The sequence below is a fragment of the Caloenas nicobarica genome, unplaced genomic scaffold (assembly GCF_036013445.1).
Source record: "Caloenas nicobarica isolate bCalNic1 unplaced genomic scaffold, bCalNic1.hap1 Scaffold_83, whole genome shotgun sequence".
Classification (NCBI taxonomy): domain Eukaryota; kingdom Metazoa; phylum Chordata; class Aves; order Columbiformes; family Columbidae; genus Caloenas; species Caloenas nicobarica.
In genome coordinates this window covers 1,028,071-1,044,919 of record NW_027017717.1, presented here as the reverse complement: position 1 = coordinate 1,044,919, position 16,849 = coordinate 1,028,071, and the positions used below count along the sequence as shown (strand labels likewise).

The window sequence follows — 16,849 nt, the reverse complement described above, 5'->3', positions numbered from 1 at the left end:
TATTTGCTTTACCAACTCTAGATTTGGAAACACTCACCTTGAGCTCACATGATCCCAAGCAGGAGATGGGGGAGGAGGAATCCTCTGGCTTATGCAGCTGCTTGTGATGTCGCTGGTAGGTCTGCAGCTGTGAAGGAAGGAGCAGCAGCTGGCCTGCGCAGGTATGTGTGACACCACATGGACACGAGTAGGTGAGAGGGCCGGAGCAGGAACCTTCTATGTGCAGGTGCATATGATGTCACAGGTGTCTGAGAAGGTGACAGGGTAGGAGCGAATTCCTGTCTGGTGCAGCTGGTTGCGATGTCACTGGTGGCCGAGGAGGTTTCGGAGCAGGAGCAGGCCCCTGACTTCCGCAGGGGCAGGTGATGTCTCTGGTACCTGTACGTGTGGCAGGCAAGGAGCACGACCCTGGCTTGTGCAGTGGCTTGCGATGTCACAGTGCACGAGCAGGTGACAGGGCAGAAGGAGGAAACTGGCTTTTGCATGTGCTTCTGATGTCAAATGTGCCTTTCTAGGGGACGGCGCCAGAGCAGCCTCCGGTTTGTGCGGCTGCTTCTGATGTCACATGTACCTGCGTAGATGACAGGGCTGGAGCAGAAATGTTCCTTGTGCAGCTCGTTATGACCCAAAATGCAAAGCTGTGCTAATCAAATAGCAAAACAACGCGTGATATGTTATAAAATAATCCTAAGATAGGGTTAAAGCCTCCACCTGGATAGATAAAGAGAGGGAATTTTCTGGGACAATATTGGCAAATTGACTTTTCTGAAGTACCAAAGTGTAATAATTATAAATGTCTTTTGGTATTAGTAGATCCCTTTTCCGGATGGCCTGAAGCTTTCCCATGCCGGACCAACAAAGCTAGGGAAGTAGCAAAGAAATTATTGAGTGAAGTCACACCAAGGTTTGGGGTTCCAGACGGGATCTCGTCAGATCGAGGCCCAGGTTTTATAGCAGAAGTAATACAGACAGGAAAAGCTGATCAAATGCATATTTCGGGGAACCAAATGCTCACTGAATATATGTTGCCTTTAGGAAAAACTTTCTCATCATTACATAGGTATATCCAGGTGAAAGTACCTGTGGCACTGGATGTGCCTGTGCCTCCCTTCTGACCTGGAGATCAAGTCTCTCTTTGGACCTGGAGGGACAAACCTCTGAAAGAGCAGCGGAAAGGACTCTGTGCAGTATTGTTGATAACTAACACAGCTGTGAAACTTAAGGGAGTCAGTTCCTGAATCCACCACATTAGAATACAGAAAAGTACAGAGGCTGGATGGAAATAAGAAGATATCATTCTTTTAAAACTAAAAATGGAGAAAACTTAATGAACTGCACTTAGACTGAAATAGAATCCCATACAGAATCTTAGACAGAATCTGATTGTATTCAAGAATATTGACTGTAGCATTAGCCTGTTTTCTTTGTAGATATCTGTTTAAACATGTATTACAGTTCCATAATTCTTTGCCCGTTATATGGTACAGTAAATTCACAGACTGTTAAATCAGGAGAATCCATGGACCCAAAATGTACATTTTATGATGATCCAGAAGACCCTGCAGGTGGCTAACAAGACCAATTGCTGAGTGTGCACGTGTTTCCTTGAAAATTCAAATAAAGGGGTTTCCATATTAGGAATACCCCTTCCTATTGATACATCTAGGGACCACTTTGGGAAAATACTTCATTTGAATGTTGCTCAATCTAAAAGAATCACATCTGACTTAGAGGAGATTTGTGAACATATGACAGTCTTGCATGAGGTACAGAAAAAAAACACCTCTTCTAGATTTCAAGAAGTTTGGGCATGGTTGACATCCTGGATTCCTGATTTACAGAGTGGATTAAGAAGCTGATTGTAATCGTTGTATTAGCAATTGTTATATTTGTATGTTTGTATGTTATGTTGCAATATATAGTGAGGTGTTGTGCTGCAGTCACTAAAAGAGTTTAGAAAAGATGGGACTTATTTGATATATATAGATGTGTACAAATAAGTCCCAAAGCGGGGAAGCTGTTAGGCCAAAAGACCTGATCATGAGGCCTACTAGAAAGTTAGTATTAGGTGAATAATAAATGAGATGTCTAGCAGCAATTAATTTTTAATTGTAGAACAAAACCTATCCCAGAAGTGAGAAGTCAGCCATGGACAGTTGAGTATCTAGTGCTTATTGCCAAATTTTGTGGACATGCTTAACTTAAAGTAAACGTTGCTCATTAGAATAGAATTTTAATCTCAAAACATACCTCCGCATCAAAGGCTACCGGCCTCCAGGAGAAGACCCCTACTCACTGAGCATGCGTAGTAAGAACAGTGAGTCATAACTTGTATGCAAATATTGTAACCAATCAGCTGTACAGGACGGCCCTGAGGGCATGTGTATAGTGATCAGATTTTGTATAAATGATTGAGACCTTTGTACTGCTGGTACGCTAGCTGGATCCAGCATCCAGACTTGTACAATCCTGTAATAAAAAGCATCTCTTGTCTTCGTGTGTGCAGAATTTGGCTCATTTGCATGCACCTCGGGTAAAGAACTCTGTTTTACGGACAACAGAGGGGCCAGCTGGGGTGATGCCCAGCCTGATCTGCCTCTCAATGCAAGAGAAGAATTGGTTTCAGGACACAGTAACTGATGGCAGCTGTGGCTGTGAGGACCACAGAACAGTGGGGCTCAAGATCTTGAAAGGATCAAGGAAGGAGGTGGCAGAGAGCAGATGCTGGACTTCAGCTAATCATCATTTTGAGGGAAAACCCCCCATTTTTATGGCCCAAAGCCTCATTTTGGGAGGAAAACTAAGCCATAAACTAAGATTGAGTGCCCATACTATTGACAGGATCAGGAAGAGTCAGCATCATCATTCTTGAGACCAGTCCAGCTCATTGAACTCCATTTCTTTATGGCCACTGAGTGACAAAACTTATTTCCTTCTTTTCACAGTCATTTGTATTGTTGCACTACCATAAAACAACCACTTGCCTCCCAGCCAGCAGTGTTAGTGCTGAAAATCAATTCACTACCTAGAAAAAAGAGTGTCACTGTTGATACAGGTTGGGGTAGTTTACAGCTAAGAGAGCATGAGGCTTACAGTTACTTAAAGAGCTGTTGAAGGGTTTACAGTGATTACAACTGAATTCTTTCCCAAAGACCTCAGGATACAAGAGAAAGGAATATTTCCACATTTCGGATCTGATCTTTAAAAGCAGTGCTGTGACTAAAGAAAGTGAATTGAATTAGATGTCATACACTCGCAACCACTAGATCACTTAGAAAACAAACAAACCCCCACAACATCATAGACTCTGACTTCAGCCCAATTGGCTGGCTCATGGCTCACATGTAAACCATCCCCTGCATGTTTAATTCTAAATTCCGTCTTCCTGTATGTCATGGTTTGATTGCGGGGTGACAATAAAACCATGGCAGATGTATTGTTAACCTCCTCTCCCCCCACTTTCCCATTCAGCCCCTCCCTCTCCCCCCTCCCCACTAAGGACAGGCGATTGGGAGGGAAAGAAGGACAGAGAGAAGACAGCTGGAAAAAATTAAAAATGTTTTACTAATGCTACTAATAAAATAGAGAAAATAACACAAAATACACAAAACCAATCTTGAAAGTCCCGGCAACTGCTCCGGCAGGTGTAGGGCCGGCACCCGAAGTTCTGGACTGGACTCTCCAGCCAACCGGAGCTGGATTCAGTCTGTCACTAGGCCTCAGTTCGCAGGGACAACTCGCAAGGTCCTCTCCCAATGTCAGCCATAAGGAAAAGGGACGAGATCCTCGTGACCTCCCACTTTTATATGAAGTATGACGTGAATGGGATGGAATACTTTAGCTGGTCAATTTTTCAGTTCACCTCCTGCCTGCACATCTCGCAGGATGCATCATTATCAATGACCTTGCGTTCCATTGCTATGTCTACCAAAACATGTACCTAACTTTCAGGAAAACTGCAGTTAGTAAGAAGACTTTAGCTGACAGGGAAATTCACTACAAGAGAAACTTGTTTTGAAGAAAACCAGGACAGGGGGTTTTGAGAGCTGTGTGCTGTGTGGGCCCACCTTGCAGCCTCTTCTGGTTCAATGTGGAGGTCGAGTCACTGGGTCTGAACTGGGCTGGATGAGCCAACAGCGAGTGAGACCGAGTTGGGCCGACTGGCCGGGCCCAGAGGCTGCTGCTCCGCGCCACCAAGTCTGTCCTGGATGCTCAGAATCCTTCTGGTTGGAAAAGACCTTTGAGATCACCAGGTCCAACTGTGACCCAGCACTGCCAAGGTCACACTGAGCCATGTCCCTCAGCCCCACATCTGCCCATGGTTTAAACCCTCCAGGGACGGTGACTCCACCACTGCCCGGGGCGGCCTGTGCCAAGGCCTCACCAGGCCGGGCCGGGGACGCTGTGGCCATGGCTCAGAGAGCTGGAGGGAGCGCCCCAGCCCATGCTGGGAGCTGTAGTCCTGGGCACGGGGCTGCCAGGTGCCATTTGCTCTTGGAACACACAGTTTCTGCTCCAGCCTCAGCCCGGGTGAGGTGGGCACTGGGGCACCCGTGAGGCCACAGGCACCAACACCCCGACTCCCAGAGCCCCCCACCATCTGAGCAGACCCACCACAGTTCCCCAGCCCTGCCTGTGTGCGGCCGGCCAGGACACGGCCAGCTGCTCAGGCCAGGTGAGACCACGATCCAGCCACCTCTTCCTGCCCTGAACTCCTCCACTCTTGAGGAGCTTGCCCACATTGAGCATGCCCTGCCATCTCCACGTTCCTCCATTGCAGGTTGCCCAGCTGCTGCACATGGTGGTGTCTTCACACGGTAGCTGTTGCTTCCCTGACTCCCACTGGCCGTGTCATCGTCTGTCCCCAGTGAGCACGTCGGCAGCTTTGGCCTCTGGCTGAGCAGCCGCTCAGCTGCAGTTTGGCGGCTTTTGCTCCATGTGACCACGAGTGTCCTGCTGCAGGGACAATGAGCAGTGACTCTCATTTGTATCTGGCCTGTGGCCATTCCTGTGAGCAGAACTGATGGGTCAGACGGAGGATTTCAGGCAACACTTTCTTTCCCATGTCACCAGGACTCCTTCCTCAGTGACCCCATCTCCCAGGACAGTCCTTGGGGATGGGGCACAGTCGACTTGGGAACACAATGGCCTTTACGAGTGTGCTAAACTCTGCCTGTGAGCAGGTGATCCCAGCAAGCGGGAGGGCTGGTGGTGCCCTGGGTCATGCTGGTGTCATCTCTTTCTATCCAGGTTTGAACTGGAGTTGGTGGAGAAACCACTGCCCAGGGACCCTCTGAAGGTCTTGAGAAATATCCCTGGTGAGGGCAAGTGGAAGAAAAAAGAAAAAAGAGAGTTTGCCACCTCTCAGGCAAGGCATGGAAGGGAAAGCAACTCCCAGCTCATTTCCATAGCGTGGGCAACCAGCTTATGCAGTCTGATGGAAAAATCCCTGGCCATGATGGCCAAAAGGCTCTGACTTGCACCAAAGCTTCATGCCAGCTTGGCACAGCCTGTTCTCCTAAGCTTGACTTCACAAGAACCAAGCCCTGGGCTGGGCTGGGCAAGCCCATCCCTGGCTACAGCAGAAGGGTGAGGATTCAAGGGCCTGTCCTCACTTTGGGAATTACCTCTCCAAGAGAGTCTGTCACGTCCTGGCATCACCCAGCCCCTCTTTCCAGAACCTGGCGCCACTGACGCGTTCGCAGAGGAGCCCGGAGGTGCCGCTGTTGGGGAGGGTGCGAGGCCTCTGGAGACGGCGCTGTCAGGGGAGCAGAACGGCCCTCTCGCATGTTTTGGGAAGAGGCCTGAGCACCGCTGCGTGTCACCCGGGCTGGCAGAATCAGTGATGCTCTTCTGACAAGGCGTCTCCTGTTTCCAGAGAGATTTGCTCAGCTGCCCTTGCCAGCCCATTCCAGCTTGGCTAAGAAGGAACACGAACAGCTCTGAGGTAAGAAGGCGATGGAGATGAGGAACAGCTCTGGGGTCAGGTGAGTCTGGGGGCTCAGGATTGGTGTCTGCACGAGGTTATTTTCTGTCCCAGCAGGAGCCCATTCCCCAGCCCCAAACACTTGCCGTTCGTTGCTGCTGAACAGTGGTGAAGGCAGCACCTGGAGGGCTGGGATGGGGCTGCCAGGAGTCCCCACTTCACAGGGCTGGTTCCTTTCCACTCCTTCAGGAGAGCGCCGAGTGTGGCCTCCTGAGCTGTGCATGGGGACAGCCGTGTGCCACCGAGGGGCCTGGCTCAGGGATTTCCTCTCCTGAGCTCAGCGCAGCCATCGGCTGAGCTGCTGGTGGCTGCACAAACAGGCACGTGGCTCGTGGGGGCAGGATGGGGCCCCAAACCCATCGTGTCCTCAGGCCGTCCCCTCCTGTCGTGTCATTTCAGGCGTCTGCCAGCCATCCCAGGGGACTCCTCTGGAAAAAGCAGCCCATGAGTGGCCAAGCCAAGGGCAAATCTGAGCTCAAAGGCCAAGCACCAAAGCAGAGCCCAGCGCAGGCCGTGAACCCTCAGAGGTGCAGAGCAGGACAAGGCGAAAAGAAAGTTCCCATGGGAAGCAAATTACCACCAATGAGTTCTGAGGCCAGGCTGCCCGAGGAGCCCACCTACAAGGTCTGCATTCCACAGCCACCAAGACCGGAGACAGCACAATTACTGACATCAAGGCCTGAGATGTTCTGGTCGGTGCTGACAGAACCGCAGAAGACCGTCTCAGTGCGATACAGCTTGGAGCCCTCCCCTTTGGTGCCACCCATGTCCCAGGGGTCCATGTCTATGCAATGCCACCCACTGAAGGCCAGATCAGTGGTGCCCAGGATGGAGTGGCCCTGGCTGGAGGTCCAGAGCAGAAGGAACACCACCTGAGGTGGCCAAACAGATATGTGATTTGAATCTGTGTCATTCTTGAGTGCTGTTTCTTTGTAGAAATGCAGTTAGAGGGACAGTGGGGACTCTTCAAGGAGCCCTTAGCTGGGATTGATGTTCCCATGTTGGGCTCAGCCATCACCAGGGGCAGGGGACTCATTTTCCAGTGGTGTCGCCTCTTCTGTAGCCTCAGGAAACACACAAGGCCATGTTCTTTGGCCATGTTTGGAAGGCCCAAGTGACCACAAGGCTGCTCTGAGGCAGAGGGGGGACCATTTCTTCCCATCTCGTTGCTCCTTTAGATCCCCAGGGGGAAGAGAAAGGCTTTATGGGTGGCTCTGGCACAGCTTGGGAGCAAAGTGCTGCTGCTGGAGAGGTGGCCGAGAAGGGGTCAGTGGAGGGAGAGAACCAGCTGCCCTCCCCTCCATGTCCTGAAGCCATCGCAGGGCTCTGCATGTGGGCAGAGAGCTCCCAAACCCTGCAGGATTGTTTTAGAAGAGTCTCTCCTTTTTTGGCAGTGACAGGAGGGACAGCAGGCAGTGACAGGAGGGACACCAGGCAGTGACAGGAGGGACACCAGGCAGTGACAGGCCCGGGGCTGACAGGCTCCCCCTCCCCTAGGGGGCGCTGGGCTGCCACACCCAGGTGACATAGAACCTGTGTCACAATGCCCGGTACGGTGGTGAGGGTGTCGTGACACTGCAGGTGACAGGGACACTGCAGGAGTTACTTGCAGCTCAGCAATTTCTCAGTTCCCTCAGAAAGCTCAATTCTGGAAATTGCTGGTTTTGGTGTTGAAAAGATGCCATCACGTGGGTGTTTTGGAGTAATACACTGAAAACCAGAGCAGAAATGGTGAAATATTCCCATGTTATGCTTGATCCCTGCACCAAACCACCACCACAGAGCCTAAGTAGATCTGCAGCATTTTTTTCTTTTCTCTTTTTAACTTTTTTTTTTTTTTTTTAATTCTTAAAACTGCCAGCAGGTCCCAGGGAACAGCTGCTGATGGAGCTTGAAAAGATTTAGACATATCCAGATTGTGAAAGTACAGTATAAAAACCATCCTCATGGAGGGATCTTTGCATTTTAGGCTTAGTCTAAGTGTCTCAGGTAGCTGGGTTTTTTGTTTGGGCCTAATCTAAAAGGACTGAGGGCTTTCCTCCTCATCTAAAGACGAATGTGGTGTAAAATATAAATAGAAAAACCGTCCTCGTGGAGGGATCTCGGTGTTTTAGGCTCAGTCTAAGTTTCCCAAGTAGTTGGGGTATTTTTGCTCTTCTGTGAGAAATATTTTGCTCTTGTGCATTCTCAAAATGTCCCGTTCACACATGGAGATGATAGAAGTGTGATGTTACGTATAAAATTTTGCTTTTGTATCTGTAAAGGGATTCTCATATTAATATACACTCATGAATTGACTAATTTATTTTTCTTTTCTGTATTTATGTTGTTTTCAGAAGACACAGATGACAATGCTCCAGTCCCTAAGATCTCATCAAAAAATGTTGGAAGAATCACGACTGGAGCACACATTTTGTAAGTGTTCATAGAGCTTTGTATTCTTTGTGAGGCGTTTCAGTGTGTTTTAACCTTTTTTATGGATATTAGTTTATAGAGGCATTCAGATTGTATCTTGCGTATTAAAGCGGCTGTTAATTTTTCTTGTGATGCCGTAGTTTTGAATGGACCTGACCCTATGTTTTTATGCCTGCATTTTTAGGCTTACATTTTATAAGCCTACATTTTTAGGCCTACTTTTTCAGGCCTACATTTTTAGGAGGTGAGGTTCGAACTCCAACAGCGGTGACTCTTCAGATGATTTAACTGGGTTTGTTCTCGGGGTTGGTTGTTCTGAGACCCACGTTGTAGATACTGTTTCCTGGACACAGAGGGATTCCTTGGTTTATGTGTTTGCTTTTATAGTAAAGACATTGTAGCATAAACTTTGAATTTATTCCCATCTGGGAAGAGTCTCATTCTCAGTGTTTGACTATTTCTTCCATTTGGGTGAGGAGGGGGGAGATAGCAGGTGTTCATAGGCCCCAAATCCGATTTTTTTGCACACTAAAGATCAAATAAATATGAAAGAACGAAGTGACAGATCAATGAGTATATGGAATCTCAGCAAGTTTTCAAGCATCATAAATATTTCCTAAAATATTGCATTGTGCAGTGCTTTCAAGATTACCTTAGAACACTTTCTGGCAATTAAGACCTTTTTTTTTTTTTGGTGTCTGTTGCAGGGCTCCGAAATAACACAAACCCCTTGTAACTGCTTTCAAATGACATTTCTGCTGCTATTTTTAGTCAATATAGCATATGTTTTATGACATATTTAGTATTTTGGCGCTTTTGTGGCTACACATGGCAGACACCTGATCACAGTGCTTGGGCTTCCACAAAGAAACACTCTTCTAAAGAGATTTTTGTTGTGTCTCTGTCAGATGACTGAGTAGAGTGATTTGTCACAAAGTAGGAATGTAATTTTGGTTTGGTTTTTTTCAGTTGCACTGAATGCACCAAGAAAGAAGAGTTTATGTATAAGAATAAATTTCCACATTCCTTAGGTGATCAGAACATCAAGTTTTGATGTTTGGGTTTTAGAATCTGGTTGCACTGCTTTTTGTTGGGTCGGAATGCTTTATTTAAGTTCTGATCACCTTTATTTCTCCTTCTAGAAGTCAAAAGGAGCCAGTGAGCGGAACATCAAAAGCAGTATGTAAAAACATAATCTCACCCTTTTTCCTACACACCACGGTGAATTTTAACCAACGCAGCCTTGTATGAATTTTCCAAGCATTAACATAATGTGTTTTCCAATCAATGTAGAAAAATATTGGACTCAGCAAGGTAGAAAGTGAGTCACGTCGTTGTTGTGAGGACAGTTCCGTGCAGCTCCGTGATTCCTTGTCGTGTCCTTAAATACCTGGGGATTTGTTCCTAAAACTGTGTAATTGAAGTGATTTAGTTGGGGCCCCTCTGAGTACAAAAATGTCTTTAATAGATTGCCATGAATTTAAATATCGTTGCTACACAACTATGAATTTACATTTGGGAAAGGAGTGGTGTTCTTTTCAGGTTTGCAAACACTGTCATTCCGCTGCTAAAATATTATATAAATGAGAAACACAAGGAAATACTTGACTGGTAAATGGTCTGGATCTGGATTTGCCACTTAGATTGAATACTATGTGTCTCTTCTGTGTTTTTTATATTTTGTCTTTATTGTAATGTAAATTGCATTTATTGTATTCCAAATAATTCAGATGGGGTTTTATTTCTTGAAAACAGTTATTTTTCTCTTTTTTTACTAGCATGTGTATCAACACAAACTCTGTGTTCATAAAGACAGTTTATTTGGCTTTTTTCCCACGTTTCTGTATGTATTTCAAAGCAGAACTTAGTGTGGTAGGAATAAATCGCTGGAAAGTTCACACGTGATTGTGGAACAGTAAGGCGGCAACATTTGAATTCGTTACAGCTTTTTTTGTGCTGCTGTCCCACTGTTACTACGCTCTGTCTTGAAGGTACAATTGAATATGTGTTTAATTTTTTGTGAACAGATCGATGACTCTCCTGCACCTCTTTCTCTGGCACAGCTTATTAAGGTATTACAATATAATATAAGGTATATATTCTTGTCAAATACTTTTTAAAAAAGTGTTTTCTTCCTATTTTTAAATCTTATATGGCGACCTATAGCTGCACAAGTCTTGTAATGTGAACAATACCTTAATGTTTGATAATTTAAGGTCTTCATTTTACCTTTAAAATGTGTGTATATTTTGACACTATCCTGTGATCTCTCAGCCCCAATGTCACGTTGCAGAATCGCTCATCTTCAAGATGCAAAGAAGCAGCACTTCAGAAGCTGTTTTGACTGTTTTTCATATGTTTCGTTACTTTTGCGCCAGAAGCTAACACAATTTTCACGGAATAATTTAATGATGGACATTTCAGGGGTGTTTGCAACAGCCAAAACAGAAGCGTTTCTGTAACGTGGACGATTGCACAGCGATGTCTGAATTTCTAGGCTGGAGTTCATTTCCAAGAAATCTCTTCCCACTGGGAACTTCTTCCCTCTCTCACTGCAGAAACTAAATTGTGTACATTCTGGGAAAACATTAGATTGGAAGGTAGTCACCAAAGGAAATTGAAATCTAAATTCTAAATGTGTCCTTGATTCTGCAATCTCATGTGGAATTTTATGCTAAAATGTGAAAAACTGTCCAAGCATGTGTCAGACATCTCAGCTTTTGAAGAAATGGAAGTGTTTCAGAAAAATGCAGGAAAATAATGTAAAGTTGAGAGCAGACTGGCTCAGCATGGAGGCAATGTGTTGTAAAAAGTTTTCTGCTTTATTATTTTGATGAATTAAATGCCATATTTGAATTACAGTCTATTCCTAGTCATGTTTTGTGGGGTTTGGATGTGTTTTGTAACTGTTTGGGTTCAAATTAGTCAAGTATCTGTCAAGTTTTCCGTAAATGTTACTGGAAATGATTTCATAGTTGTTGATCTGGATTACATCAGCGTTGAGAAAAATAATGTATATATGAAAGAACCATTTAATACAAAGTTGAACGTAGATGGTTGATTTGTGGATGAAAGTGTATAAATGCATATAAAAACAAAACCAGGAGTGGTTGATCTGAACGATTGATGCTGGAAGGTCCAAATAATTTCTATCTTTCTCAATTAAATGGACAGTGGAGATCTTCTCCTTCAAATTATCTAGAGCTTACAAATCCTGGATAATACAGATTTTTCTACACGTAGCTGGGAAGAAAATGGGATTAGTTACAAAGGTACAAACAGAGCTGAAAGTTTTGAGTTCCAAACACGTAACATGTGTGTCTCACCGTTAATTCCCCGTTGAACAGACGGCCAACCTGGCTGAAGCCAAAGCTTCTGAAGAAGATAAAATAAAAGCCATGATGATTCAGTCCTGCTGGGAATACAATCCAGCCACGTGAGTGTTGGTCATGTCAGATCTCCTCTCTGAAGACGATGGAAAACTTGTCGAGGCATTTGCATTCACAAGAATGACACACTTTTCTTTTTTTTCCCCAAAAAACTTCTAGTTACGTGAAGAAACCTCCACCATCGTACACCTGTTTCCGTTGCGGAAAACCCGGCCACTATATAAAGAACTGCCCGACAAAAGGGGTAAGACTGGGGGGGACTTCTGGTGATGCTTTTAAAAAATCTTTTCGTTTTCAATTTTAATATTATCATATGAAGAATTGTTTCTCTTGGGGTGAAATGCAGAGGTGGTCCAGCAATGTTGCAAAGCTGTTCGAAATACAAGGCAACCTGGAATTCTAAATGTAAAGTTTTCCTTTTTCTAGGTCATAGACAATAGATATTGCTGTAGATCATCCTCTGTGATCCTTCATGCCTGTTTATCTATTTCAGTATTATTGGAAAATTTTCTGTTTTGAACTCTTTTTAATGACGTTTTGCAGTTTTTAGGATTCCGTACAAAAGCGAGATGTTTCTGTTGACCCCACCTGTTGGATATTTGTGTGTTTTAGTTACACAAGTCTTTTGTTGAATCTTCCTGCAACCCTTAGGCTGAGCAAAAGGAGAGGATGAAAAGCTTTTGCTAGTTAAAGTAGTCATTGAAATGTCATTTGAAGTGTGGGTCTTCAGATGAGATATGTCTGCGTTTCTCTTCATAACAGGACAAAACTTTTGAGCCTGTTCCCAGGATTAAAAAGAGCACAGGAATTCCCAGGAGTTTCCTGATGGAGGTGGAAGATCCCAGTACAAGGGGTGCGATGCTGACAAGCACCGGAAAATACGCAATACCGATTATTAATGCGTAAGTACAGAATTAATTGGACTAACCCGAAAGGCAACGAGAGAAACCATGTGTGAGTGTGTGAGCGGCAATGCCAGCAAGTTGCACAGCACCTGTAGTTATGGGGGAAGAAGCGTTGTCACTGTCTGGTAACCTGCAAATTCCATCTATTATCTCCCTTTGATGAAATCCAAAGCTTGGAAAAGCTTTCCTTTGCCCATCTTCAACTTTTTGATTTTCCATCCCCCCCTCCAGGGAAGCTTATGCGAGAGGGAAGAAGGAAAAACCTCCATTTTTACCAGCGGAACCGCCCTCCTCCTCCTCAAACAACGACCCTGTTCCGGAGGAGTTGTTATGTCTCATTTGTAAAAACATTACGACCGATGCCGTCATTATTCCCTGTTGTGGAAACAGTTATTGTGATGAATGTAAGGGTTTGTTAATGCCAAGCATCACACCTGCTCTTCTGAAAGTAGAAATATAAGAAAGAAATATCATTTAAAAGATCAGAAAAGAAATATAAGAAATAAATATAATTTAATCCGTGTTCTTCTCCCTGAGAGAGTTGGTTCAAAGCTCCAGAACTCAAACCTGCCTACTCATGGTTTTTGAGACGTGTTTTATTCGTTAACCTTGAGGTTGGTGGCTTCTCGCTGGATGAGAAGGTGGAAAAAAGACCAGTCGAAACATCCAGACACAGCCTCATCTAATGAGACTAATTAGAACACCAGGACACAGCCCAGTCTACATCTTCAAATGTTCCAAGAGCAAAATATCAAAACTCCATAGTTATTTGCTGCATACGAGAATCTTTTTACACTATTGAACATTTATAGCTTCATGCCCTTAATTCCAGACCATATTTAACCATTAATCATCTAAGTGTTTTTATAATTGATTAGAACCCACAAAATGTCCTTAGTTTGGCTAAAAATAGTTTGATGTCTCTAATTCTTCACAGGTATCAGGACAGCGTTACTGGAATCTGAGGAACATACATGCCCAACATGTCACCGGACGGATGTTTCTCCTGATGCTTTAGTTGCCAACAAGTTCCTACGCCAGGTAACGCGGTCACTTTTACACGAGCTGTTTGTAAGAAAAGTCCGTTTGTAAAAAATATTGATTTACATCTCCTTAAGCAAGGTTAAATTGCTTAAGGCTGAATTTCCTTTGCAAACACATTATCTGTTGTTCCGGAAGGTCACGATTCTAAATTTAGAGACAATCTGGCTAATTCAGGTCACAGTTTTGTTTAGCGTGATTGCCTCACATTCAAATTTGGTGTTAACACTGAAGGAATTTAAATACCAACGTATGAAATAAAGGATTAAATACCAATCCTTAACATCCATGTTTAATGTGACATGTTTCTATCTCTGTATGTTGACTTATTTTAGCTTTGATGGCATTTGCAGGAATGCACAAGTAATTTTACTCCGCAGAGGCTTTTGTGTGTAGATCTGCTGAAGTTTCTGGAATATGTTCTGTAATGTTATCTTTCTGTAAATGGTTCTTCTGCCTCTAGATTGTGAACAACTTCAGAAACGGAACTGGCTACACAAGAAGGGTCCATAAGCAGCTTGGGCAGCAGCCGCCACCACTCGTGACACCTCCTGCTGCTCTGGTGACAAACGCGGAACTTTCAAGATCTTCCTCTCTGTCCATCAGCACTTTGTCAGAAGAGAAGGCAAGTTTTACTTCAAGATATACCATGATTTTTGGATTTCAGGAGGGCTTCTTTTCCATGCGTTTGCGTTTATTCACCAGGAGTATCAGGTTCCTGCTCCAAGACAAGCAGCTTTACCACATCTCCTGGGCCCCCAAGGACAATCAATCCCCACAACCGGTAACTATAACCTCAGAATTTCTTTGAAAAACTTCTCTTCAGATAAACTGAATGGGATTTTTTTCTTTCTCCTCTCCCCACTCCAAAAGGTCAGCCAATGAGAGCCAGGGCAATTTGCTCAGCAGGTGACAAACCAGCCTGGAAACTGTGAGTATTGTACGGAAATTTTGAGCCTTGAGGCAATTCCGGTGCCCCTGGGGCCGCCGTTTTGAGCCCTGAGGTGATCTTGGTGCAGCCCTTTTGAGCCCTGGGGTGTGGGGCCCAAAACTGACACCAGGATTCAAGGTGTGGCCTCTTCTTATAGTGACCATGTTTTGGTTTTTTGGTGTCTCTTCATAGTAAAGTTCAAACTGTAATTGTAATAAAGGTCAAACTTAAGGTTCCTAGTCAGAGCTCAAGATATGTGCAAGATTTTGCTGGGACATCTGGCTGGAAGTGTTGATTAAATAGTATGGAGGATTAAATAATACGTAGGATTAAATAGTATGTAGGATTGCAGTACAAGGGCTTTGCATCCTCTACAAATTGCCAAATAAGCAGTGAAGTTAAATAGACTAGACTGGCATTTTAAAATTGAACGTGACTGTCTTCAGGCTAAATCATGTTTCCTTGCTATTTGATACTGCACTGTAGCCCTTAGAACTTGCTCTCTGCAAGAGAAAAAAACCCAACCAACCCAAATCTGAGAGGAAAAAAAATGGAGAGAGTGACTGCTTTGAAATAATGTAGTTATTTTTCTGTGTTGTGCTTTTTAAAGGTCCAAGTCTCCCTGTGGTGCTTTGTCTTACCCTAGAAGTTCGTATACCCACTGCAAGTCACGGTCAGGCTCTTCCTGCACTCGCTCCGACTCTCGATCACGGAGTCATTCTCGTTCCTACTCACCATTGCTGCCATCTCCAAGAAGAGGCAAAGGGAAGAGTCATAACTATCGTTCTAGGTCAAGGTCGTGTGGTCATCACCACTCACGGTCAAGGTCTCCAGTATTTAGAGGCCAGGCTCGCACTCAAAGGACGACACCTCAAGGGGAAGGAGAAAGGGAGTATTTTAACAGACACACAGCAGTTCCACTATATGGTATGAAAGCTGCCTATGGCAGATCTGTTGAATTTCAGGATCCATTTGAAAAGCAAAGATACAGAGAATGGGAAAGGAACTATGGAGAATGGTCTGGAAAGTTTGACAGGGGCTGTGCTGCTGGTGCTCAGCCTGGACCTCCAGTGAACAGAGAGACCTTTTCTCCAGAGAGGTTCGATCTACCTGAGACCAGACGAGAGATTTTGCCATATACTTGGGGATGTAGGGAGGATTATCCTGGTGGGCAGCGCCACGAAAATAGTCGTATAGCTGGAGATGGCCCTGAAAAAGCTTCTGGAAGAGAGCACCATGGCATGAAAAATCCAACAAACTCAAAAGAGAAAGAGGTGAAAAACCCACTGGGAGATGACAGAGCAAGTAAACAGAGATTCCAAGGGAAGAGAAGAAAAGAGGATGAGAATGAAGGATTTCCCAATGCTCAGCTGTTTGAAGGTGCAAAAAAACCCAAGAGCGACAGTTAGAGCGGATGATGTTCAAATGAAAATTGGGAAGTCAGAAGTTTTGATTCTGTATTATTGTGATGGTTTGGTTGTAGTCCATCACTATTTGTTAATTCTGATTTGAGGATTTGCTCTAATTAGACAGTACTTTGACACTGGTGTTTAATTCAAGTTTGACTGAGTTTATAATGGCTTTAATGTTATCAATACAAGTCGTTTTTTCTTCTTTACAGTTAATGAAAATAGTAAGATTTTTTTCAAACAATAAACTACCTATGACAGAAAGAAACCTGGTTTGGTATGTTTGTAATTAGATGTGTTGTGTATTAAAAGCCACGTCGGGTCATTGGAAATGAACAATACAGCAGACAGTTCCCTTTGACAGTTGTTTCCTTTCTCATCTTGTATGCATCAAAAAGCACAAGAAAGTAAAGATAAAAACAATCTGGGAAGGTAAAAGTAAAGAGCGGCAATAGTTGTTAAAGATATAAATGTGCAAAAATATGCAACAGCCAAGTAACAGGAACATCCCATATTGGTGTGTTTGACTAAGAAATAGCAGAAGGTGGCTGACAAACTCAGAGGGCAGCAAATCTATTCCCTCTCCATGTTTTAAGGACTCTCAGTCTTTGAAATGAGACCTGAGAGTCCCCTACGTATTTTCCCCCCTCCAGCTCCCAAGTAAACCGTTTATCACTTCATCATCACGTAGCTGCCATCCAGCTTTGAAGAATGAAGGATTAAGAGTGAACAGTGAATGAGTATTTTTTGGGGAGGGGGTGGAGGGCGGATGT

General features: G+C 44.5%; 1 protein-coding gene across 1 annotated transcript; it reads left to right on the top strand.

Moving 5' to 3' along the window:
* Positions 1–300: 300 nt before the first annotated feature.
* On the top strand, positions 301–16,076 carry LOC136002938 (E3 ubiquitin-protein ligase RBBP6-like). Its single transcript, XM_065658174.1, is given in 11 exon segments — positions 301–362; positions 9,544–9,580; positions 10,429–10,473; positions 11,749–11,837; positions 11,950–12,034; positions 12,553–12,692; positions 12,927–13,099; positions 13,633–13,736; positions 14,200–14,361; positions 14,442–14,520; positions 15,250–16,076. Coding segments are annotated over 11 exon segments (1,803 nt in total).
* The last annotated feature ends 773 nt before the right edge of the window (positions 16,077–16,849 follow it).